Source organism: Nomia melanderi, chromosome 5 (assembly GCF_051020985.1).
Source record: "Nomia melanderi isolate GNS246 chromosome 5, iyNomMela1, whole genome shotgun sequence".
Taxonomy (NCBI): Eukaryota; Metazoa; Arthropoda; class Insecta; order Hymenoptera; family Halictidae; genus Nomia; species Nomia melanderi.
In genome coordinates, this window is record NC_135003.1 from 3,762,568 (window position 1) to 3,789,888 (window position 27,321).

Below are 27,321 nucleotides of genomic sequence, written 5' to 3' on the forward strand. Positions count from 1 at the left end.
CGAATTTCGAGTCGGTTTCCCGCTAAACGTTCCCCGAGCATCTAGCCCGCTAGAACAGGACGGACGACGCGGGGCTGGCGAAAAAAAGAGGAGCGAGAAGCGCGCACACGAGTGCGGCAAGGAGAGACTGAGAAGGTCGCGTACAACCCGGTGAAAAGGAGCGACGGAGAAGGAGGAGGGAAGAAGGACAGAGAGAGGGAGAGAAAAGCACGTGGAAGAAGAAGAAGAAGAAAGAGAAGAGTGACGAGTTTGCATCGCATTTTGCCGTCCTCCCTTCTCTCCGCTTGCCGCCGCGCAGGGACGGGACACGCGAAATAACGAAGGAGCGAGCGAGAAAGGGTGAACACCGCCCGGTTGGAAAAGAGGGAGAAAGAGATCGCCGAATGAGAGAGGCCCCTTCGGACCTCGCGTCTTTGGTCTAGCCAAAGAGAGAAGAGAGCTGGGCAGGAAGGTGCGTCGTCGTCGTTGTCGTCGCAAAGGACCGAGGTGAAGAAGGAGAGGAGAGGAAGGAAAAAGAAGAAGAAAGACAGAACAGAGTCACTTGAGTACACACGGTGAATCCGTCGAGAGAACGGTCGAACCGCTCGTCCCTTAACGTTAAAAAAGTTCAAGAGTCGTTTCTGGGAAGACACGCACACGGGTCTTCGTCGTGGGCTCTGTTCGATCGGGGCCAGTCACCATCCTTCATTCGGTTTTCGTGTGATCGTCGAGCTGGGCTCGAGGGTACTTGCAAACGTATCGTCGTCGTCATCCACTAACACCGGAAACACCGTTCCGAGAGCCTCCGTGCGATAACCACCCGGTGACGAGTCGACGTGACGGGACAGAGACGGAGGGACTACCGAGGAAGTTGGAGGGAGACAGAGACAGGAGTTCGTCGTCGCGTCTCGAAGCGAGCGGGAAATAGACAGCCGCTGCGAAAAAGGAAAGGAGGAAAGGAAGAAACAAAAGACAGCGGCAGACAGAAACGCTGAGAAGATCGTCCGAGAACGTCGCACAAATACCTCCTTGTGCCTCTTTATACGTTTTGGTGTAACGCGAAAATCACGCCGAGTATCAACGCGCAAAGGACGAATCGTGTTCTACCGAGCGTCATCGTGATCGACAACCGAGTACGTCTGAAGGGAACCAAACAGAAGAAGAGGGAACCCGACGAGAACCACGCACGCCGCGCCGCAGTCCCGTGTTTCGTTACCTCTCGTGCGATATCAAGAACACCGACATAGTTGTCGTCCGCGATACGTGCCACTGATCCACACGGGCGAACAGTTTTCGCGATCCTCGCGGTGTCGAAGCGTGCGAGTGCCACTGCTCTCGTGTCGAAAATTCCTATCGGTGAATCCCACCACCCCCTCCACCCACGCGCGCCTAATCCACGCGTTCGCGTCCCGTTTCGTTCCGGGTGTGGATTGTTCAATCGTTCAATCGTTTTTTTTTCTTATTTTCCCGCCATCCTTAGTTTTTTTTCCTTGTTTTTTCTCTGTTCCTCGCGATACATCGCATTTTCATCGGCGTTCCCACCACTGGGCATCGCCAGGGATCGTTCGAACGCGTGACACACTAAGGTTGCAAATTTCCGAAGCCACGTGACCGAGACGCGCATCTCGTGGAAGAATCACCGGTTACTCGTAGCGTCCAACGAACGCAACAAGACCAAATCAACATGTCCAAGTTGTACGTGGGCAATCTGCCGTCGAACTGCAACGAGAGGGCCCTCAGGCAACTCTTCCAGGATCACAATTTGTCGTGTACCACGATCATGGTGAAACGTGGCGGTTACGCATTCATCGATTGCACCGATCAGTCTGTGGCGGATCGCGCGATCGACAAACTTAACGGTGAGTTTTATTTTTCAATGGAAATAGACACGGTACAGTTTAGTACATGTATATACCGCATATATTGGCTCGATAGATCGTGCTGATCCACTTCGCTATCTGCCTCTTACATAGCTGATACACCCGGCACCATCGAACAATGCTGCTTTTTACTGTGTCCGCTCTGTTGTACATATTTGCCGCATTTACTGCTCGCTGATGTTGCTATTCACAGGGATCTGGTGTTGCTTCGCTGACCGAACCACGGGGAATCCTCAACCAGGGCTGCCGCCATGGATTCAGGAAGCTTGATAATTTAAAAACTGTCGAACGCTTTTGCCGCTTTACATACACACGTTGCTGCGCTGTGCGCGCGGCTTCTTGTCGTTTAGCGTCAGAGGAGACTCGTTTGCTGGTTCCTGTATGCAACGAGTTTCGTCTACGCGAACGGTCGTAATCGCTTCTCATTAGATGCTTTTGGACTACAGTTTATAAGATAATTTTACTTTTTTTCATTTTTTTTCTGCTAGAAAAATATACATATTGTTGCACGCTTGTACATATGCTTTACACATTCTTTTTGTATATAATTATTTATCAACCTGCCTCCTGTATATAAATCCTATCCTGCTCATGTGTTATTATGACTGAATTAAGAATGTACGATGTATGCATTTTATAACCTATACTTCGTTTGACAACGTTTTACTGACATTCGACGTATTAATCGTCAACTGTATTTTTCCATGAAAGGACAATCGCGTGTTATCGTTGGCTGTCCGATTTTCATGGTCGATTACCACGGAAATTTGTACGATACATTTTTTCAATGAAACATCCCGTATGGACGATTGCGTTTAGGAAGAACCGCTGCGCAGTGTCTATTGCTTTGAGAACCCCTGCGCGCGACCTCGAAAAATGCTTCCGCCGAAAAAGCGTCATATTTTCATTCAATACTCCGTGCGAACGCGTAACTGAACGCTGCGACATAAAATTATTTCTACGAACGTAAACTTTTTACAGACTTCTTTATTTATTGCAAGGGGAGCGTTTCTTTAACTAAATTTTGTTAAATTCGTTCCTCGTCCTGCCGAAATATATCGACTCTTCTCTACGAATGCTCGTGTCGTGTGAAAAACTTATCCACGTGGTGAGAGAGGCGCACGCATCGGCAAGATGGCGAAGCCGGTTATACCGGCAAGGTCACGCATGTGGGTTCGCCTTCGAGATAACTTTCTGATAATCGTTCAGTAGACGTGTGTTGTCGTCGATCGATACGATCGCCCGGGATTTTATTTTAGACGACAATAGTAATTCGTGTATTGAATCGTACATTACGATAGAATCTCGAGAACAATTTCATGGCTAAGATTGAGACAAATCTGCAATTATTCTCTTTTATTTAGAAACATGATTTAGACATTGCGATCTTATTTTTTTCTTTATTTTATTATAGTATTAAATGATTTTTTACGTTATAAATTATTAAAAATGAATTTTGTACAATACATATTATTTTCATAAGAAAGGTTGCTTTACACGGAATTACCGCCATTTTTTTCTACAGAATTTACCAGTCAAAATTTAATTATTTAACATATCCGAAAAGGAAATTCTAATGTCGTAACCAGGTTATGATTGTACTCATCAAACGTATAGTAGAGTGTTAGTCTGTGATCGATTAAAATTTCTAGTGACTGCACCAGTCAGTGCAAGTATAATTTTATCTTAATCAATGAATCGTTCGATCAATGCAAATTACGAAATCATCGTCAAGGTACTGAAATGAAAAAAATTCTCTGTGAAATAATGGTTTCACGAATCTTGACCCGGCATACTGAATTCCATCTTCGTCCTGGGAAATTAGATCGACGCTTGACTAGGAACGATTCACGCTCACGCGCGCCGCCGATCCTCTCGTCCAAAAAACGTGGTCAAGGTCGCGTCTGTACGCGTGACGTATAGTTCCCCACTGGCTCCGTGACGAGTTTAAAATTTACATCGTGAAATACCGCCAACCTCATCTCAACGTGCCCGTCGAAATCGGTTAGTCACACTCGTCGTACAGGACGGCCATGCTAATCGAGTAAATTCAGATCGTAAATTTCGTTGACGACTTTGTACGCGGTGCACAGGCGTATCTCGCTAGATTACGCTTCTAAGATTGAACGCTGTTTATTACGTGTTACGTATACTGGTTTCGTGGATGTTCTAAATTCGCTGATGACTTTAGAAATGATTTGCTAATCGTCAACTCTTTGTAGTCATATATTGAAAACTTGGACATTCAATTTTATTCTGATAGCTGCTTGTTTTAACAATTACTAATATTATTCGTAATAGTAGAATACAGTTTGATTGCTTTTAAATGTCGTTAAATAAATTAGTAAAATGAGATAGTAAACTACAGCTGAAAAAATATGAAATGAAATGATGTGAATGATTGCGTTGTATAAAGTGAATGAATGAAAAAACACATTACATTTTTATGTTTCTATGAAAAAGATCAAGTTTAACACTAAAAGTAGCAGACGATTAGTTACTAGAAAATAATTAAATAAACATGTCCACATAACAGTCATACGCAATCTCAATAAATAAATTTTTCTAACTTTTATAAGATATTACAAACAAGTCAATTTTAGAACTCGATATTTTTAGTATTAAGAAAATAATTTAATTAAGAATTGGGGTGCAAAATTACTCAGTAATGTTATTCATTGTTAGCAAGCGCTATTTGTCTTACGTAAATCTCCAATTAATTCAAGTAGTATGAGTTTTCGTATATATTTGAGAAAGTTGATGCGTATGGGCTTTCTGCGGTATTTCCCTGGACACCAAAAGTGTCTTGTCGACACCGGTTAACAAGACCATTTGAGCATGTAATTCCAAAGCAATTGGTTTCGTGCCAAAGTGCCGCAAGAGAAACCGCTGTCACGCTCGTGACAATCCCTGCCGTGCGAGATGCCAATCGCTGGGTAGCGATTACTGTCGTTGTGTTCGGTAACATTTTCCTTTGGTATTACCCTTTATATGAATAGTCTTTCTTCTTTTATTTAAATTTCTAGGTAAAAACAAACAAATCGAACTATTGAACGAAGTGGAATAAAACAGTTGATAGTCGCTAATAACGACTAGTTAGATGACGCGGCAGGCGACAAAATATTAAAAAAGGAAACATTAAGAAAATTCGATCCGCGTGATATTTGATTTCACCAAACAACACGTTGCACGATAAATAATTTGATTCAATTGTATTGTACTTTCGACAAAATATTCAAAATGGTTTCGGTAAGCCTAAGCTGCAGACTGGTATAGGACAGTTGCAAATCTCGCGCAAGTGGATGGCATGTAAAATGTAGCAAAAGAATGCGAGGCGGGAGAGAACGGTCAGTTTGCTTAGAAGCTGTGCTGCAAGAAAGGCACGGTACGGACATTGGAGCGATTCATAGGGAATAGTTTCTCTCCCTCTATTTCGTTAGCAATACAGAAGGCTCAGTCGTTGCTCCTGCAGCAGGGGTACATATGTATGCGGAGCCGATCCTTGGATACAATGCCGTGCGCGGAGAACGTTACCGCTGAGTACAGAACTAGTTTGGTGGGTTGTGTTACGTTTTAGATCTACTAAACTAAGGCTAGTCGCGGTTAGACGACATGAGAGCGGAGCCATCGGTATTAATTCACCGTGGAACGCGGCCTATTTAATGCTAGCTACCATTTTGTGCCCGTCGAGAGTACATCACGTCAACTGTAAAATTATTATCTAACAGATAATTACTCATTTGAAAAAATTCTTTGGACGCGAAACAGTTTTTCAATTCATCTATCGTTGAAATATTATGTTCGACTTTTAGATTTTCCATTAAAAAATAGATTCATTTTATTGAAATACTTTTAGTCCAGGAGACCATACAATATCTAGTCTTTATTAAATGTTTCAAACGTAATATAATTCTTAAATCGATCTATTGTCCAAATAATTACTCATAAACTATAATTACTTGCTGTAAACAGTAATAATTATTAGATTAATATTCTTGGTTGAAAAATAAACTTATTCATCGAAAAATTCTTAGTTCAGGGGACCGAGTAATTTCTAGTCCTTATTTCCGTGCCAGCTCACAGAAGCCATTGAATGTGGAACGGTTGAGGGAGCGTATATTTTTAATCGCGGTTTCGCAGTTGTCCACGGCTCGCTCGGCTTGATTTGTCGCGTGCCTGTTCGGGACCACCTGTCCTCGAAAAAAAGTTACCTGTTAACAGTGCACCGGTAACCGACGATACTGATGGAACTTTACGATTTCAGGCTCTCCTCGAGCAACGCGAGAGAGCCTTCTCACGGTGGCTTGATAAAAATATCGGTTCAAATTAAAGAAAAATAATCCTATGTTAACACGGTTGATCTCGTTACGATTATAAATCGTGTCAAACGTTATTACTACTACTATCTCCATTGAAATCTCGCCTTATCGATTCGCGTGCTGTACAGAAGGATACGTCGCGCACGTAAGAAGCACGCGTTTAATGTTAACGGAAATGGCCACTGGTTAATTATACCCTGTGTTCTCCGTATCCAATCGATAACCGCTCCGGACGAACGATGCAACGAACTTCGTATCACGCTTTATCGGTGTTTGCCTCCATCGAACGCGAGCTTCGAAAACTTTATCACGTCTGTTCCCAATGATGTTACTTCTCGTTCGTTTGTTGTTTTACGAAATAGGTACCTTTCGATTGGGAATCTTAGTTATATTTTACGATATATAAGTATTCCGTTCTCTATTATGTTCTTTTCATAAATATCAAAAGAACCATTCAGTGTGACATTTTTTGTTTAGTTTTCAATGATATGAAACAAAATGATTAAATTCAGCAAATGTATTGTTCGAATTCAGATATTCGAAAATATAAACCAGACTTTGGCTTTCATTCGCGTGAATCCTACAATATTCGTGTTCGGTAAATTCAGTTTCAAATTTTCAGTACCTGATTCAACACCATGAAACAAGGCGTTAAACGATTGGTAATCTTTTTATACAGTTTTTAACAACGAAGAAAAAGATTGTATATTAAGATGTTTTTTATCTTCTTTTTCTTCTGAACTTGAATTACAGTAAGTGAACGACTATTTTCAAGCAGTCAAGCAGGTTCTTTGTTCGACCAAGTGGTCGTTATCACAGCCGTGACGCCGTGTAGCAACAGTTCCTTTAGCTTTTGTTTATGTCCAAGACACGAATCAGCGAGACGAGATTCGGTTAGAGGCAAACGTTACGTTGCGAACAGCGCCGAGAAGAAGTTGGTTTCCCGCCGACATAAATGTACAATTTAAGCGCAAAAAGTGCTTGCGCGAAGGAAGGAAGTGCTATCTTTAGAGCGGCGAAAAGAGAGTGCGCGGTGTCTCTTTCGCCGTGTTCTTTTTCGTTTAGCCATCCGCTTTCATTAACTGAATGCACACTCTTGGGACCAGGAACGAGGAGGCTATTGTGAGCTCCGAACACACTCGATAAGCTACTAAACGAATAAAATGTAACGCTTTTTCGCATCCGTGCTCCCTTATACACGCCACGTGGTCACGTTCGCTTGGATTTGTTTGATTAAATGGTAGTAGTTCAAGGAACAGTGTATTCAACATTTGCTCCACAAATTTTTTACCATTAATTTTGTACTGTAGCATTCTAGTGACTTCATCTTCAAATTTAATATATCTTTTATATTAGCCCCTTAACCCCTTCCCTTATAACAACGCGTCAGACTCGTGGTGGAGATTTTCAGCATGATGTAAAAACATAAATATTATCCGATTCATTCGAATTCAAAGTAAAGATTATTCTTTTGTAATGAATTATTATACTTAAGAGCAAACATGAACATAGAATATGCTTACAATTTTTCTCTTTTTCCGATAAGTTATTAATGACAAAGTAGTTGTGTCGATTAGAGTTAAGAAAGAAACCATAGTACAAGGGGTTAATGCCAATATAAATTTTAGATAAAAGCATCAAAAGGAAACGCTTATTTAATCTTTTTATCTTACTGCATCAATTATTATAAACTTGCATCAAACGCTATTTTTACAATCTACAAAATAAAGTAGAACTTTAGGACTATAAGAAATGTAATATTGTGAACGTGGAGGGTTACTGTAAAGGTACCATTGCATCAATGGTGTGCAGGGAAATTGCATCGAATTGGAAGTATGTAAACGATCAAGCATCGCATTCGCAGGAAATTATCCAAAGAATCTATTTCAAGTGTTTCTATATTGGCTTCGTCGGCGATTCTCTATTTCCTCCCAGGCCTCCCACGCGGCGAGCTTTTTTCTCTGTCGAATCGACATTGTCTTCGTCTTCCGTGGCCTCTATTCACTCGAGGAACCTTTGAAGCCACGTGTTTGTTTTAGATATCCGGCCGTTGACTTGCAAGCAAATAACAGTTACCGCGGCTAAATTTCGATTCAGCCGGGGCTGCTTCGGGCTGCACGGTATCGGAGCGCTTCCTTATCCGCTATCAGCTTCCCAACTACACGGTGAACGCGTCCCTTGTCATGCTTTTTCAATATGGAAGTAGGTAACTCCGTGATCGTTTACAAACGCCGCGTTCTTCAATATGATCTCGGCTCTTCGGTTTTTTCACGAAATTTTTGTTCCTTAACCAGTTGACTGCGTTTTGACGACTATACATGTCATATTAAAACTCGAAATGGTGTTAACTTTCTTAACGATAGATTTATTTTTTTAGACATGTAATTCTTCTTCGTTTTTTTCAGTTTTTTGATAGGATATATTATAAGTGTACTTGGCCTCCATTTAAGTAATTCAAGTGAAATATGTGTTGAGTTTGTTGATAGTGTATCCGAAAGCATTACTTACTATACTTCCGTTAGAAATCGTTTCTTACATCTTTATGTTCACTGACAAGTTCAGCTAACTTAGATAAAAAGTCTTTACTCGACATATTTTCCTGTGTTGTTTCGTTACATAATATCTGGGAATTTATTGCGGCTAAATTTAAAAGGTTACAAAATACTTCTAAAGGCCATCTTCGAGATCCAGCTTTCACGGTATATTTTTTAGCCATTTGATCAGTCATATCTACAGCGAAATTTAATATTATCACAAAGTGCTAAAAACTTTCGTGTACAAAGTGTTACAAATAAACAGAAATTTTATAAGAAATTTTTGAAATTCCTACGAAATCAATATTTTTCCCCTATTTTGTAAGAATATTAAAAATAGCCCAGCTCAGCATATGCAACAGTACTACATGTAAATGTTAATCAGAAGAAAAAAGAGATAAAAAAGAAACACATTCATCAAAACAAATGAGCATCAATCAAAGAAATTAAAAAAAATATGGCAAATAATCATTACACAAAAATATCACTCAAATAATTTTTATCTTTTTTCTAAACCCGGAGTTAAAACCTCACATTGCTTCCACGAAATTTGTCGCTACAAAGTTTTCAACGACACTAATCTCTCAAAACGTCGAATTAAAACCTCTTGTTATTTTATTAATTCTCGACAGGAGCTACAATTATCAACCGCCTCTGATAGACACGTGTCCGTACATTACAAAGAAGCCAAGCTCGATCTCAAAAAAAATTTCGTCCGCGCCGCGAACCGCACCAAGAAACTTTCCGGGAAGCGTGTTGCGTTCAATAAATTACCAACGAAATGATTTTTATCCTTCCTCGTTTCCTCTGGTCTCATTCGAAATCTTTATGACGAGGCGACGTCGAAAAAGAACGAAAAAAAATGAAAAGATAGAACGAGCGCGCGCGCGAGAGAGAGAGAGAGAGAGAGAGAGAGAGAGAGGGAAGCAACACGTCCGCCAGTTGCGGCGGCAGCGAATCTGCCTGGCCGGCCCCACGTGCGCGTAATTGTCAGGTACGAAGAGAGAAACCCGAATCTTTCGACAGGTGTCAATGAACCGGACAACGACGTATCCATCGAAGGATAACCGAGAAAGACGAAACGAGAAGGATGATCACGGTAGATCGGCAGAGCAAAAAGGAGCCACGAAACAGCTCGTTCGCACCTGCCTCTGTCGTATACTAAACGGAGCTCAACGGTGATTTCGCTTTCCGTCAGCGCGATTTTCTCAAATTGACTTTTTTTTCACCGCCAATCTGGAGCAATTCTGCGAGCCGTCAGTAACGACGTTTGCGGGCTTCTGTCTTTAGCCTTATAACAAAGTGTCAGACTCATGGTGAAGATTTTCAACGTGATGTAACAAACATAAATATTACTCGATTCATTCGAATTCAAAGTAAATATTATTCTTCTGTAATGAATTATTATACTTAAGAGCAAACATGGACATTTTTTCTCTTTTTCCGATAAGTTCTTAATGTCAAAGTAGTTGTGTCGATCAGAGCTGAGAAAAAAATCATAACGCAAGGGGTTAAATCCGTACACGCGAAACCTCTTTCAGTTCTGTCTGAAGAGTATCATTGGAATTTTTATAAGAATTTTTGGATCTACGATTTGGTTGAAATGAATCGAATGCTTTGTAAAATATTTGATCGTTGAAAGTGGAAGTTCTAATTCTCTATATCTAAATGTCCGCAGAAAGTTTACGTAATGGGAGTGCTACTTGCACAATAAATATACATTATTGCTACCAAGATAGATTAACGGTTTTAATAAGCGAATGAACGAGAATTCGTACCACGATTATCACGTTGATTTTGATTCATCAAACACTCACAAGACAGAATTCTCAACAAAACGGAAACCGAAAGATGAATATTTTACAGCGATTGCTTTCTTAATTTTCTTGCATCTCGCAAATCGAATAAAATTCAAGTCGTCATTTATATCAGGAAGAAATTTAGTTTTTAAGCCTACACGAAACAATTGTATTATCTAAATTGAAGTGACACGGTAGTCAGAGTTTTCATTGCCAAGTCGAAACCTCCATAGTTGCCATGCTGCTTCAAGCTACCTGGTGATAGTTCCTCTGACGAAACGATATCGAGATTATCTTAGAGCTCGAAATATACGAGCACGATAGCTCGTGTAAACCGACGATAGGACATGATTTTTCGATAGGTATACTCGGCCGACTCGGAGGAGGAACATTGAGAAACGGCGGACGGCGAGGAGCGGGGCTAGCGGCAACTCATCGCAGAAAAATTGCATCGGCATGGCGCCATTAATCTCCGAACGAGCGGATATTATTTTAATTCTCGAGTCTTGGACCGAGTTTGTTCCGAGAAACGGCGTCCTTTGTCCCGGCCGGCTACCCGAAAGAAAAGTGACCGAGTGATTTAATCTACGAACGAACGAGGAGAGCCCCGGACTCTCCGCTGTTCCGCTTGCTGTTTCCTGCGCCTTTTCTTTTCTTCTTTCGATTGGTGCATTTCTTTTTTGCCCCGTCGAAACTGTAGCCGAGATTCTCTGTATCGCGATCATCGCTCATGGAAAATCTGGGACTGGATTCGAGGCCCCTAGATACTTGGGCTTCGATACTGTACGTTTCCCGCAACGATGACGTAACGTAGGAATCATCGTTTTTTTCAGAAATCGTGATAGAATATTTGAGAGTGGTATCAGTTTCTCGAGAATTATAGGTTGTCGGTTTATTCGAGTAACGTCGTTGCGAAATAATCGACGATTTCGGAGAAACGAGGTTGGATATTTCGAGTGGTTATAGTTTCTTTTAAGAACATTGTGCTGAACTGCAACGTTGGTATGATGGAATATTGAAATGGGACAAGAGTATTATAATATCGTCAGAGTTATGAATCTCTAAGGATTCTTCTTTCTATTATATACCAATAATTACACTGATAGATTCATAATATCATATGATTTTTATTATTTGGTTTAGCATAGGTAAATTCGATGAGACGTTAAAGCAGTATTTGAAGAAAGATCCCTTCGTAAAGATTCGTTTAACGAGTGTCCTTACACTTCAAAATACTTTGATCAACATAACATCAATCAATACAATGATCTTAATTTGTACGCGCAACAAAGCCATTTAGATCAACAAACAAATAAACAGTTGAAGAAGAGCTGAATTGTGTAACTGTTACAGCAAACAAGCAATGCAATTCATTTAAAAATCCTGTGTCACGTAACTCGTTTAGTTAAGTCCCCCTATCGAATTCCATGGCGCCTTATCGAAATCCACGTCTCCGCTTACAACATCGAATTTTTAGTACACCGATGCTTCGATCTTCTCATTAGATATCAGGTTATCGACATGCACGTCTAGAAAAAAAGGAGCCTGGTCCGTCTTCAACAGAAATCCCTGACATACCCCACCACTTTGGACAAACGTGAAACTGTGAACTTTGCCCGTGGCCCGATAAAAGAGCGTTATCAGAACTCCCGCGCCACACAATTTCATTCGGCGTACGTAACGTCGCTTCATTCAAAAATTAGAGCAGAAGGTTCGTCTCGGGTTCCCGGCGTACGCACAATTAACCGTCAAACAACTATATAAATCCGAGCGATAAATTTTCAACGGATTCGTTTGTTCAGTTAAAGTCGTTGATTAGCGGCGCGTGAAGCTTAATTTTCACATCAAGCTGTGGATATGTGCTTCACCTATCGCGAGCACCTACACAGTTCATGATTCTTGACTGTTCGTCGTATGCTGCAACCGAGTTTTTGTCTTCATTGACCACCGAAGTTTTAATTGATAACTTGACCTGCCAGCCAATCGTAATATTTCACGTCTCGATAAGATTAGCGGCGTACCGACGTAGTTGTTCATTAAAGCTCCCTACACACGTTGGAACATGTTGCGATGCTTTGACTCCTAGGTTTTATTAGGTGCCGGAAAATGTTCCTACGGGTTCTTAAATTGAAATTTAAACATAGAGAACATTTTTGTAAAATAATTTAATTTTATTTGATACCAATGGCATAAACATAACCTGCTGCTAATAGGAATTTTATTCATTAACATTAAAACTACCAAGCAGTTAAATTGATTTTTTGAAATTTCTCTATAAAAATTTCACTATAGAAATTCCAAGAGTTCATCTGTCGAGACTTTAATTGATTTACAATTCAGTTTGCGTATTGCTAAATTAATTTCTTTAATAATTTCGCAGAGGAACATCTGTTGTATACTTAATAATTGCAAAAGGAAGAAATCAGGAATGGTAGTTTTAGTGTTAAACTAGTGAAATATTGATTGAAATCAGATCTTAATTGATTGCTAACAAGAAAACCTCATGAAATTTGTCCGGTACCTAATATAAAATTTGTATCAACGTCAGTTTACCAAAGCATTACCGATTCATTTCACTTTTTTTTCTATACTGTGATACTGCTGCATACCATTAGGTTATATCAAAAGTTTCTTTCGTTTTATTAATACACATTGTATATCTAATATTTTATGATTTTTATTGTGTTATTGAATTATGGACCATCCATTCTCATCTATTATCCTCAAGTGTCTCTTCGGAAATCGCATAATGCTATATTTTCGAAACTTCCAAAGGAAATGATGAGGCAATGTAAAGGTCGAGATACACTGGCAAGTAATTTAGCTGCTTATACTTCGATGTTATTTTATCTTCTATCGCAAATAAATTGAACTTTTCAATTTCAGTGAAATCTGAAACTGTGAAGTTCCATAGAATGTGTACTTTTCATAGTACTTTTTGTACTACTTTTTGAGAAAAACTATTTTTAATCGTGATTATATTTTTATAATTATGACCTTCAAAATTTGAATTTGCATAGAGATCCGCAGTCTAGCCATGAAAGTTGCTATCAATAAATGAATGTAACAAGTTTCCTGCTAGTGAATCTGCACTTTAACCCTAGGACGACTCAGCCTTGAGCCGTTATGTGAACGACCGGCGGGGGGGGGGGGGGGGGGAGGCTCGCGAAGTCCACCTGAGTTTATTACAGTTGTGATCGAAACATATCGTTTAAATATATTTTTAGGTATATTATATATATCAAGTATGAAACTTCGCATATAGAAAGAGAAATTATGAAAAAAACATTCATATATATTAATTTTTTTTTTATTATAGTTTTATATTTTAGGTTCTTGTTATGTTAAAAATGAATGACATAAAAAAATATGCTTTACACATTTGATGCTATATATTCATTGCATATTACTGTAGTATTCGAATGCTTATTACAGACATGTCTTTTGCATCTAACACAGACTTCGGTTTAAATTTGGTTCCTTTTACATTTTCTATACTTTCGACAACGTGTTTTCGCAATCCTTCTAAATTCGTACATCTATCATCTATATGCATTTCAATTAATTAGCTTCAATTCGAAAAACAGCGGGTAGCACGATAAAATGCTGTATTATGTAATCACGTTCTTTTTCCATTTCTAAGCAAGGAATAAAAAAAAATAAAAATAAACAAATAAGCGAATAATACAAACGATACCGATATATACAAATGAAACGAACAACAATCTTGAAAACGTAATCGATGATAAATAATTTTATAACATTTTTTGATGTGAGAGAATTCATATTTTCCTCAAATTTTCGATGTGGTGGGTTCGAGAAGCCCTCCCCTTGGTTATCCTAGGGTTAATAAATACGTTGCAACGCGTATCATGAAACCTGAGATTCGGTACGTGCATCGCAACATGTTTCAACGTGTGTAGGGAGCTTAACGACCGACTCGCGAGTTTCCACAGCGTTGAAACTCTCTACGATCCTTTTTCTTCCGTTGGCTGTGATGTCCGTGGCCAGGAAGAGGCTTTCGCGATTCATTTATTATGCATTGCCCCACCGGGCAAAATTGTATTGCACGCCGGTTAATCAAGATTTACGAGCCGATTGTTTCACTTTGGACGCAGCCGACCGGCAAGGCGGATCGGCTGATTGATACGCGGTGATAGACATTTTTTTTGTTTTCTTGATTCTGCGCATTGATGAGACGAATTTTACATGAATGGTACGAATTATTAGAGAAATGTCATCAATGTTGATAAGATTTATCGATCTAAATTTTCACCGACTAACTGTATTGTTGCTTGTGCTATTAAATTATACACAGTAGAAAAGTTTTTTTTCTACCCCTCAAAGTAAATTTTAATATACCTTAGTCTTTTATCTTCGCATAGGAAAATTTTTACATTTTTTCTGTAACTAAACGTTTGAGTCGATTGATAATGAGTAAATTCAGATAAGTACTACCGAAATTTCATTTCTAAATATAGCCGGATTACGTAACAGAACACATAAACTGTGTATATATCGCCGTAAATAAATAAAACATTTACACGAATAAATGTATCAAATCTTTCGTTTTATTTCTATTATCGTTTCAAGCACAAAATCTTTGTCTGCAGTAAAGTCATAGCGTTTTCGAAAAATCTTAAGCAGTTAACCGTGGAATTTAGTTTGAAAAATCTCTCATTGTATGCACAATAATATCAAATAATAAAGTGTATAGTCGTCAAACGCAGGGCAAATCCATTTATAATATATTCTAACGAAAAACTACAGCGAAACGAAGAAGATTTACACGTTTATCTAGAAAATTAAAGAACTAATCGTTGAAAAAGTTAATACCATTTTGCGTTTTAAGAGGATGAGTATACTCTTGGAACGCAGTTAACTGGTTAAACGGCATAAAATTCTTTCCTCTCCCTACTAAATCACCAACGACAAAATAATTTTCTGAAACACAGTTGCCAAAAAGATCACAGGACGAGCAACGAAATTGTTTCACGAGTCGATTCCCGGTCAACGAGGATTGCCGGGGCCAGGATTTTGCGTTTCGCGCGCTTTCTACGGATTCTCAGTCAGGACCTATCTTAACGTGCGTGGGCCCATTCGCTTCATTCGCCAAACTAACCTACCCGTCTAAGTAATCCATTGTGCTTCTCGTGCTCTCTTTGTGTGGCCGCTCTCACGCTGAGAGCGCTGCACAAGGGTGTGCGAGAAGGAGCACGAGGAGAAGAGAGAACGGAAAAGAGAAAGAACAAGTGAGAGGGAAAAGGAGGTGGCAAGCAGGAGCGAGCGGGACGAGAACAGAGGGTGGAACGAAGGATGAAAGAGAGGGAGAAGTATGCCACAAGGCCAACCGAGAGTCTGAAGCAATTTTTGTTGTACTCTTTTTTTGCCAGGCCGAAAACGAGCGTGGCTCCAGCCGACTAAATGCTCCAATTTTATTTACCGACGCGTCGAACCCTATCGATACCACCCACCCCTGCGACGTTTCTGACCGGGCACGCGCGACGATTTTCGCTGAATTTAGGAAATTCTTTGTCCTTGCCGATATTCGATGCGCACTGAAGCAAATGGAACATTTTTAAGAAGCATTACCACTTTTTATGGAGCGACGTTTGGACGACGCGTCGTGATATAAAGGGAATTTTTTGAAGTAGATTTTCAGGTACTTTTTGGTATTGAAAACGCGTGGATGATACGAGTGTTGTTAAATGTGAACGTTTTTTTCTGAATATATATTAGCTAGAATATTTCTTGATGAACCCCTTGCTTTGGGGGTTTATTTGCGACTGAGCTAGGTTGAATTATTTTGTCGTTAATATTTCAATTACCATGGTGATTTTATTTGAATTACTGAAACGAGGTGAGTGTCTTCAAATGAAAATTGTTTAATAATGTTAATGGATGTTACGAATTTATTAATATTAATCGACGATTGAATGATAGTTGAACTAATGATGATACTTATAAGAAAGAGAAAAAATTCAAATTGCAATTGACGTGTTAATGCATTAATTATAAAGCTGGAAATTCAGTGATATTATCTCTGTAAACGTATATTTACTCTGAATATTAAATATTTATGAGAAAAATTTAACGTAACGAATATTTTAAACCGAATTTCAGAAATTACAAGTGTTATTTATTTTTTAAAATATAAATTAAATATTACTTTTCTATTATCAATTGTTAGCGTTTGGGATAAACATAGACATAGAATAAGCAGAAAAATTGTTTATTTTTCCAATAAATTATTAACGATAAAGTAGTCGTATCGATTATAGTTAAAAAATAAATTATACAGGCCAGGGGTTAAAATTCAATGCATCTACCTTATAGCAAAAAGCACATCTTAGTTTTACAATAAAATTGTTAAAGAATATATTTGAAAATTAGTTGCAGAATATTTAATTCTCCGTTCAAGGATTAATTTAAAATAAACAACCAACTCAACAATTTCACTAATATCATTTCGCTGATGTTCCAATGACATTTCTCCGCAATAGTATCTTTATCGCCGGCTCATTTACGGACGGTCGCAAATAAATTCCCTGGAATGTGAAATATACGTCTTCCCCGTTTTTTCTCCTCCGAACGGCAGAATCGAGATTTATATCGGCTGACGTACATCGCGCTTAATTACACCACGTTAGAAAGGAATACACGTTACCCGATCGAGCAACTAACGTCTGCCGTCAACGGAACGCGATATTTACTTGGCCGGCGAGTAACACGTGCCGTCCGTCCGTTTGCATTTTCCTGATTCGCATCTCTGGGCCCGGCTCATTGTCCGAGGTTTCGGGCGCACGGAAAGTTTCACCGATACCGTGTATACATACATCACCCGCTCGTTAATTATCAATATATACTGGCGCACACAGCGTTCTACCTTTACACGCGTAGATCGGCGCGTATACGAGCCCTGAAATGATGAATTACCTTTAATCACGCGATCGTGCGGTCGTGCAACCTTATCTCCAAAATAATCGCCGTTTCGGTGAACATTTCGCGGCGACGCGACGCGACGCGACGCGACTCTTCGAGGAGCCATCTCCGCGCTTCCTCGGTCCCGAAATTCCTCGCTGAAGAGGCAATAAAATAATTACAGCGTCGCTGGCCCGCGGAAACACGCGATCCTCTTTCGACGGAAGTTTACCCCGGCCCGCTGACAAAAAGGGTATATCGTTCTCCTCCTCCCTCTGTTTCTCGTTGGGAAACGGCTTGTTACGGAACGCGGACGGCCAGCGAATCCTCCAAGATAATTATTGATAGAAGGACGCGTCGCCTCCGGAACGAACGGATTGAAACGGAACGTTTGAATCGGCGATCGCCTGTTGAATTCGGTCAATTTTGATCCCTGATTCACCGATGCAAAGGATTTCCGTGGGACTGAACCTAGCGAGTTGTAACTCAATAATAATTTATGTACCTAGCCTTGCCAACCGCTGTGTCCGAGGCATCGGTATTCAGCATCGGCCTGGAATGCGCAACAGGAACCTGTTCTCATTCCCATTCCCATTCCCGCTCAGCGCTACCCAAATATTTTATTACTTCCCCGTGGAGCCGGTGCTCTCTCCTTCTCCCGCCTTCTGTCTCTTCCTCTCTGTCTTTCCCCCTTCGTCTATCTCTCCTTATCTCCGCCGTTGGTCCCTCCGTTCCGTTCTCCTTTCCTCTCATGCCGGCACAAGAAACTCTTCGGTGTTATGTCATCCTGTACAGGCCGCGTTATCGTTGTAACAGCGTTTCTAATATCGGCGTTACAACTCCGGCACGGAATCCGGTATTTCGAATCGGTAATGCGGCGAGCGTTCGTTAACGAAAATTTCATCCAGTCGGCGAACGAAGCCTGCCACCGGCTCTGCGTCAAATAACCGTCGCGTATCAGACGTCGCGATACGAAAACCGCTGCGTCGGCTAGCGAGACACGTAAACCGCGGCGCTATCAACCGCAGCGGTGGTTGCGTCAGGTATAACGAACGCGTTCTATTAATAACGCGCGTGGATGTAAATAAACGTCGATCGCCGATAGCTCCTCAGGAAACAGCTCGGTGATCTCCCTCGTTCGCCCAGCTGCCCCTCTTACGCTCGTGAATTTCGTTATCAAACTCGAGCATTGAATAATTAATTACCTCGATCGATGCTATCGGTGAAAATATGTATACTTTAATGGGGTTTATAAATCAGCTCTGGCCAAAGGAGGAGAGAGTCTGCTCGTAACTGCTGTTGAACGTTCGCGGGACTGCTCCGAATTTTCATTCATTCCTGCTTGTCTTCTTGCATAGCTTATGGTTTCCTTGTACCATGTGCCTTTCAGAGTTGCTTTATTATTATTAACTGTTATATTTTGTATTATCATTTATACGGTTTATTGATATCTTTAATCTCTTTATCGTTAATGTTCGAAATAAGAAAAGTCAGGTTTGGTTTTAACCCATTACATTGGGAATGCTAATTATACTGATACGCTCATTGCAATTATTTCAAGAGATACGCAATCATGAACCATTACAAAATGTAAAGATGAGCGACAAAGCTCATTAAAAAAAGTGAATTCCTATATTTCTTAGACAATATTGTCTAATAAATTTAGCAACCCTACATTTGACCTGATAGACAATATCTGTAATTACAGAACAGTTGCAAGCGAATGTAAAAATAGTTAGGGAGGTTAATCCGTCACGCACGTAATAACGTAACGGACATTGGCGGTTCGCGAGGTCTACGGTAGTTGCGCAAGCCAGCCTGAGCGTCTACGGTAGTCAAGGGTTAAGAGCAAGGACGCGGCGGAGCAACGTTGGTCTCGTTGCCTCGCGTTCCGGAGCAGTATTTGACGAGATTTAAGTTAGAAACCACTGGAAACGTTAGCGAAAGAGGGAAGAACGGAGAAGGAGAGCGGTCGTAGAATGAAAAGGTAGGATAAACGCGCGTAGGGCAAGAAAAAGATGGAGAGGGAAGAAAGAATGAATATATATTAGGTGGGTTGCGCGACGACCTCCGGATAGCTCTCCTAAGCTGCTGCCTCTCGCTCTCTCGCTCTGGCTGGTCCTCACCTACCTGGCAGTTTCTCGTTGTAGGCTAAAAGGAGGGAAGATGTGGTGGGACGGCCGGGGAGGGAGTAGTAGGTAGGAGCACTAAGGAGACCTTGAAGGCTTGCTAGCCGGGTGCCGGCTAGTACTGACCCACTATAAAGGCACTTGCCGTCCTGCTCGTTCACCAGGACAATCTAGTATTACCCTCTCCCTTGGGAGAGCCTGCTAACCTACTCTGTTGCCCACATACACTGACTCGATCCGAAAACTCGCTTCTCTAGACCCTGGACTGCGCGCTTAGCTCTCGCCCAGCTTCTTTCTCTTTCCCTCCCCCTATCCGCTCGCCGGTTCTTCTCCCTTTCGTGCGTGTTGCTCCATCCCTTTTGCTTTTCTCTCCCTCTCTTACTCTCCTCTACGTTTGCCCTCTCACTTCATCGCGCTCTCTCTTTCTTTCTCTCTCCCGATCGACTATCCTTCTTTCTTTTACTTCGTCGTCCCTCGTACTCTGCCTTCCCTATCTTGTTTCCACTCCCTCTTTTCCGTTCCGTACCCTTCTCGTTGCCGTTCTAATACCACACCACCACCACCATCAGCATCGCACACCGCTACACACACCCCTCGTGCCGCAGCTCGGTTTCGCTTCCTCTCGCTCACTCTCTTTCTCGTCTTTTTTCTAGTTCGTTCTTTCTACTCCCTCGGGTACCGGGACGGCTATCTGTGTGCGTGCTCGCTTGTGTACGCGTCCCGTTCAAATACACGCCACAAACCCCCCAAAATCCATGGGTATGTGTGACCGGGCTAAAGAAGAAGATTCAAGCGTCGCCTTGACGCGCGCGCGTACACGTTAATGGTAGTGGTGCCGAGTGGCCGGGCGCGGTGCGTGCGCCTCCTCTCTCTCTCTCTTTTTCTCCTGCTTTTCTCTTTCTCTTTCTCTCTTTCTCCTTATATGCATGAATTTCACCGGTGCTTAGAAAGATGGTGGTAGGGCCCCGTAGCGCGCGCAAACCTATGCGTTCCTCGCGTGTGTGTTCGTAGGGAGTACCACCTAGCATAGCAACTGCTGTTTCTGCATTTCTTAGCAGCGCGCCCCATACGAGATGCCGGTATATTTTAAGCGTATAACGGGTGTGCTCTTCTAAAACGGACGCGCACACGTTTTCCGGCAGCCATTCTTTCGCTCGTTGGGAACTCTTCGAAACGATGGAGCACGCAGAATCGAGCGAGTGAAAGTACACTGGTACCTTGATTAACGGGGTCTCTATTTTCCGTTCCAGTCGCCCAAAATCTTGGTTATCCCCGAACCCAATCATTCAGGTTCCTAAATCACTGATTTGAAGAATTTTTCTTCGGTCTGCTTTTATCCGCATTAAACGCCTAATTAAATGGGATAATCAAGATTCTATCGTTGAATGCAACGAGGTGCGAGGAGCAAATTAACCTCACCGAGACGACAGTAAAATCTCTTTTACAGCTTCACTGGAAAAATGAAATAAGAAAATTATTGTATAAGATATAGAAATATTAAAGTGATACACTGTTTATTCTAAAAATGAATCTTTGGTCGATATAAAAATAAACATTCTGCCTAGTAGCTTCGTACGCCGTACGGATGCTTGATTGGAAGGGTTAAGTCTGCAACTGATGCCCACCTACCCTCTTGTCATCCCTTATTCTCGCTCTTATTCTCATTTTCATTTCCCTTTTCTTCTTTTTTCCTCGTCGTTGCACACATTCTTTAGCACCTCGTCAAGATTTGGTTTTGGAACGAAACCTGTTGTACTCAGCCGAGCACTCGTGCATAGAAACACTTACGAATGTTACTAATGGGAGAAGAGATGGGAGTTTCCGAGGGGAGATCAGCATGGGATACACTAAGTAGCTATTTAGGTGCTACTTCACTCCTTTTTTATTTCTATAAGCCTCACAGTTCGCTTCTTTCGAATTTCGAGTGCACGATTACCTAACGGGTGACAACGTGCCATCTTTTTCCGCGCTCTTTCGGTTCGAGTTACGCATACGAATTTTTAATTCAGCTGAATTCCCAAGCCAACCCGCCTGGTAGGTTATACTATATACCTTCATTATATCAAGCACTCTGCTGCATTTAATAGACTCCTCGCAAACAATTCCGCCACTCGCCACACGCCATTATACCTCGCCAAGAGATCTACTTGGTTTTTATGGGCGGGGACTGGCACGTTCGACGAGGAAAAACGAATTTTAAGAAAATGTTGCTGTCGCGAATTTGGCAGAAGATAAGCAATGATTGCTATTGATCTCTTCATGCAAGATACGATCGTTGATAGCCTATATATACATATTTGCAACTTGTGAGAAAATAGTAACTGTATCGTGTGTATTGACTGCATATTTAGAAATTCATTCATGGATGATGGATAGCTGTTTTGATCGATGATAAAATGTTCAATGTATACAGATTTTCGGAAATGTATAAAATTTTAACAAATGAATAAATAACAAAGTATATAAATGTGTGGTAATTCGTGAGTTAAATAATTTTATCTGACTCTAAACTAAAATCTTCAGTCTCATGGAGTTGGTATGTACAGGGTGAAAAGAAATGTTTGGTTGTTATTGTTATAGCGTAATTCTACACCTTCGGTTTAATGGAGATTAAGGTAAAAAAGCTGTTACTAAATTTCCTTTGATTATAAAGAAAGGGTTAAAATTTTGTATTGCACGATCGTATTTTACTTATTGCGGAGACAAATAGTCTCAAAGGAACCATAGGTCAAAAGTGAATAGTTTTCTTGTAAATCTCTGTAGAATTTCGCGTGGGAGAGTAAAGGAACGCGGTATCGATTGTCTTTTCTGGTACACTCCATCCTTTGGGAAAATGCGATAGATATTTTTTATTGATCGGGCCGCTGCCGCGCGGTTGCCCAGCCGAGAACGATGATTCTACTTGCTACCTTGATATATATTCGTGTACCACAATTGGAGTACAATTGTAGTAGGCGTAAAATCTCAATTATATCTTAGTGTATTGGATACACAATTAAGTTTAAATTAAATGTAAGTTACATTTTCGTTTCACATGATTTGAAAGAATTTTTATCGTTAAAATTTTGATTTGATAAATCAATCAACACACTGCCTCTAAAATTAAATGTTAAACACGAAGGTAGCAACATAATTGCATTGTTAACCAAAAGTTTTAATAACAAGAACACTCTAATTAAACAGTGTACGTCACATATTCATTTTACATATTCAGATTCCTCTATATAACGCCACGTTTGTCTACTAATATCTAATATTTTATATAGTAACGGAAAAACACTGTTTAGAACAAAATAAAGATTGAAAGCGGAGAACTATAATCTCAGTCAATATCTAGATTTGATCGTAATAATAATTAATTCATTAATTACCTTAATGATAAATTGAAAACATTGAGGTGTGCGATGAATGTGGGGGAAAGTCTTATTTTCTGTTCCTCATTAGAGCCCAAATCTATTAATTTGTGCATCTCCGTGTATCTGATTCTCCGATATAAAAACTTTATCGCCACTATTTATCGTAATGCTCGTGTATACTTAATAATACTTTGCACTCACTCGTTTCACATCCCCTTGTACAAACTTGCAACAATGTTCATCGTATTCTTCTTCTGTATTCACTTTCCGACACTAATTAAGAGTCTTAAATTAACCAACCGAATTTGTTAAGGATAAATATTTAGATGCAACCCCGGATACGATTTTAAACCCTTGCTCTACGATCTCGAATCATTAATGTAGCGAAGAATTTCAATCTGCGATTAGTAAACACGAATGTTATTCCTCAAGTCGAAAACATTTACACATATTCCCGATTTTTCACCCTTTATGGAGATTTTTAGAACTGTTGGAAGTCTTTTTCATAGAAAACTAAATTCGATATCGATTCCTTCAACATTAGAAAATAACAGAACTACGCGTTGATCTTTTATTGTTTACATACTTGGATTGTTTTATTACAATTTCCGATTCTAGATACGTAAATCTGATGTCACCACTAGTACGACGCTCGTTCTCAAGTGTTAAATATCACAGTTCAAAGTTTCACGTGAGAACATCTAACGGCAGATCTCATAATTGTTAAAAAAAAACAGATTCCTTTGATCTATTCCTTCTCCCGTGAAACCACAACTTCTGTCTTATAGATCTCCAATACGGTTGAAACTCAAAATTTTAAAAAATTCAATTTGTATCGTTACGTTTTAATTACTTAACGTGACGTAAGGATCAACTTAACGTAAGATGAGAAATTAAAAATGGAAAGTAAAGTGAAATAACACTTTTCAGAGCGAAGGAGAAAAGCGAACTGCGCGTGTCTCGGATCAGAGTCGCGACACTGGACCGAATTTTGTTTACATCCTTTCGATGACCTTGGTTCAGCTGAGCACCGAAGGATACTCGTATCGAAGCAAATAAAATACTTGAAAGGGCGCTTGCATATGTCGTGCTAAGCAGTTCCGAGCGTTGAATCACGTTTCCCGGAACGAATTAATGTTTATAACGTGCACTTCTTTTTTTCCAATCGGGGCGCAGGATAGTGCCAGCACATCGCCGCGTGAATCATATTAACTAACCGTAATTTTAAAACGAGACCAAAGGAGGTCTGAAGGAAGTAATAGTGAAAAAATAATGCAAATTTACAGCGAAATAAAAAAATCTTTTACCGTCTTCGAAATTTACTTTGCGATACAAAAGTGTCCTCGGACGATGTTATTAATCTTGGTGGTTTTAATTTTTGAGTTGGTATTGGTACATTCACAGTAATCGTTGACATAGTATGGAATATTTTTTGTACGCATTTGTATTTTAACCCCTTGACCTATAATTTCTTTCCCAATTGTGTTCAATAGCGATATTTTATTGTCCATAATTCATTAGAAATAGAGCAAAATTCTACACTTATTCTATGTCTACGTTTGCTCAGAAGTATTACAATTAATAATAGAAAAATAATATTCATTTCAGACTTGGAAGAATTAAATGATACTTGTATTTGTTAAATGCTATTTGAAATTTTCACCGCGAGTCGCACGATATTGTAGGGAAAATTATAGAAATTACAACAATTACAACAATTATTGGACAATACAAAAAACATAAAAACAGAAAAAAATTTAATTTAGACACACTTGTGTTAATTACATGAAATTATTAATCTTCCCCTTATTACACTTTTTACATTTACGTTTCATAACTTTATGTTTTTAACATTTCAGATAACATTTGTAGAATCTCAAAAATTCCACAAAACTGAAATAACGTACTTCAAAAAACAAAAGCTACAGCTAATTAAATTGAGTTCTCCTGTCATACCACCAGAAAAATAAGTTTCTAATTGTGGACAAAGTAAAGAATATGTCAACTATCGCAGTTGCCACGTCATCCATAGTTTCCCTTTGTTACAAAATCTTTAATTAATCATCAACCGCACCGTCAGCGAAGCAATCAAAGGGTGTAAGAGCGCGACACCTGAAAAACAGAAAAAAATCAATAAACCCGAATTTTTCGTGCGTCCGAGTCCCAATCCCACGAACGGCCCGGGCAAAAAACGTTCGTTTCGTTACGCCGGTATTAATAGCTTTATAGATTTTTTTGCAAAATATATTCACCGGGGAACTGGTTAGGGAAAATTAGATGGGTCCTAACTGGCAGAAGACACCTGGCGCCTAGGAAAGGAAATACCAGTGTGTACGTATACATGCGTAGTAGGCCTCTCGGACCGTGACGAACAAATGCACCGGCATGATACTATGACCGTAAACACGTTCACATAACCTCTTGATCCTGATTAGAATGTGAGTGAAGAGTCGCGCGATAGCATTGGATCACCGCTGCGATCCTAGCGGCGCAGTCTTGCACGGTTGTTCACGTGCAAAACGGAACCCGGAAGCAACTGTCAATTTCTTCTTCTTGTTTCGGGTCTGAAACCGGTGCCAGGCGTATTTTTCCATGGGAAAATCTGCCATCGGGCGATCCGAGGACAGGGTCAGAGTTCAGGCGAACCGCGGATTCAAACAGGTTGTGTCCGTACTGACCCAATGAACTAATTCCTCTTACCCTCGTCGATGCTTGCGACAACGTACTACCGGCACAATTGCTTTTATGTTTATTTTTATACACTTTCTTCTATGGACTATGCTTATGCTACGACAACGAGCGAACTACACAATTCGATACGCTTTGTTACTTTAATAATTATTTCCGTTTCCTACCTTTTTAATGTGCTGTAAATTTAAATTAATTTGTTTGGATGCATTGCTTTAATCATTATTTTTCCACTATTTTTTAATTTATTGTTTTGCATGTAACTAGATTTATGCCATGACAATGCACGTGTGGTATAATTAGTTTATTTACATTGCGTTCATAATTGCTTTTGTATTTGTTTTGAATCTACTGTTTCATTTATTAGGGTCTCATTTATTAATGCTTGAGTTACATTGTTTTAACTATTATTTTTATTTTTTCTTTAATCTGCTGTGACGTTCATTTACGAAATTTATTATTAATCATTGATCGACGCAATTTAAAGTTATTTTTCTGTTCTTGTTTGTTGTAGGATATACATATCTCGGATCAGCCCTTGTCGTCGAGCCATCTGTAGCTAATGGACCGAAGAAATGGTGAGTTTTTCTTCTTCCAATCACACTTTTTTGCACGATAGGACTCCATTTATCTGAAAGTCCGTTATCCGAGCGAATTTTTTCATGTCAACGTTTTTACGCAAAGTTGCACAGAATTTATATAGAATCACTGAATCATGGACAAAACCATTTATAAACCGAGTCGAAATTAATAAAGATAATGCAATTTGAAATTTAATGATGTATAATTGTACAAGTATAATTATACTGATGTGTAATTCTACAAATATCATTATATTGATGTGTAATTATATCGATATAATTATACTGATGTATAATTCTACAGATATAATTATATTGATGTGTAATTATACACATATAATTATATTAATGTCTAATTATACAGATATAATTACACTGATATATTATATTGATATATAATTATACTGATGTATAATTTACCTATACTTGTATCATTCATTACTTTAATACTGCATTAGTTATCAATTGCAAGGGACACAAGCTATACTTAAATCGCGTCAGATTCAAAACATTTATGCTAATATTATGGAATTAAACAGTTTCTATAAACGAACGTTTTATAACATGATATTCATTTTGTGTAAATATTTTCACGTCGATCAGCTTAGTAGACACTCCGAAATGGAATTCAATTTAAATAATCATTCAGTTAAAATTTCCATCTTACTTCATAATTTACTGCATTACTCTATCTCCAATCGGTATCGAATAAGTAATAACGTATCCGAAAAATAAATTACATCGATACATATGTCCAACTGCGTAATATTTGCTAATTTGTTATTTCATTTAATCAATGCATATGCATCAACTCGTATGCATAATATCCCGGCAAACGTCAGCTCTCGTTATTCCAACGAATAAAGAACGGCGTAATAAAGAATTCTCGATCGCCCATTATCCGAAGTACACCCTTATCGGAATGCTCGTGTTCCCCAGTATGTTCAGATAAACTGAGTCCTAACGTACATAGCATGTCCCGTTTACTTCGCGCAATGATTTCGTAATAAATTACGCACCGGTATTATAATTATAACTCCTCGAGACGTTTGTTGTTCTCTTCATCGTCGGCCGATAAGAAGTCATACCTCATGCACGCAGTACATACATACACATTGTTGCGTTACACGGTGCA

The 27,321-nt window shown here is 39.6% G+C and overlaps 1 protein-coding gene across 1 annotated transcript; it reads left to right on the forward strand.

Annotated features, from left to right (window-relative positions):
• The first annotated feature begins 514 nt into the window (after positions 1-514).
• LOC116424821 (insulin-like growth factor 2 mRNA-binding protein 3-A) lies at positions 515-26,187 on the forward strand. The gene is made up of 2 exons (XM_031971741.2): positions 515-1,838; positions 26,120-26,187. Exons 1-2 carry the CDS (start codon positions 1,664-1,666, stop codon positions 26,185-26,187), a joined length of 243 nt encoding a protein of 80 aa, XP_031827601.1. The 5' UTR covers positions 515-1,663.
• Positions 26,188-27,321: the final 1,134 nt, after the last annotated feature.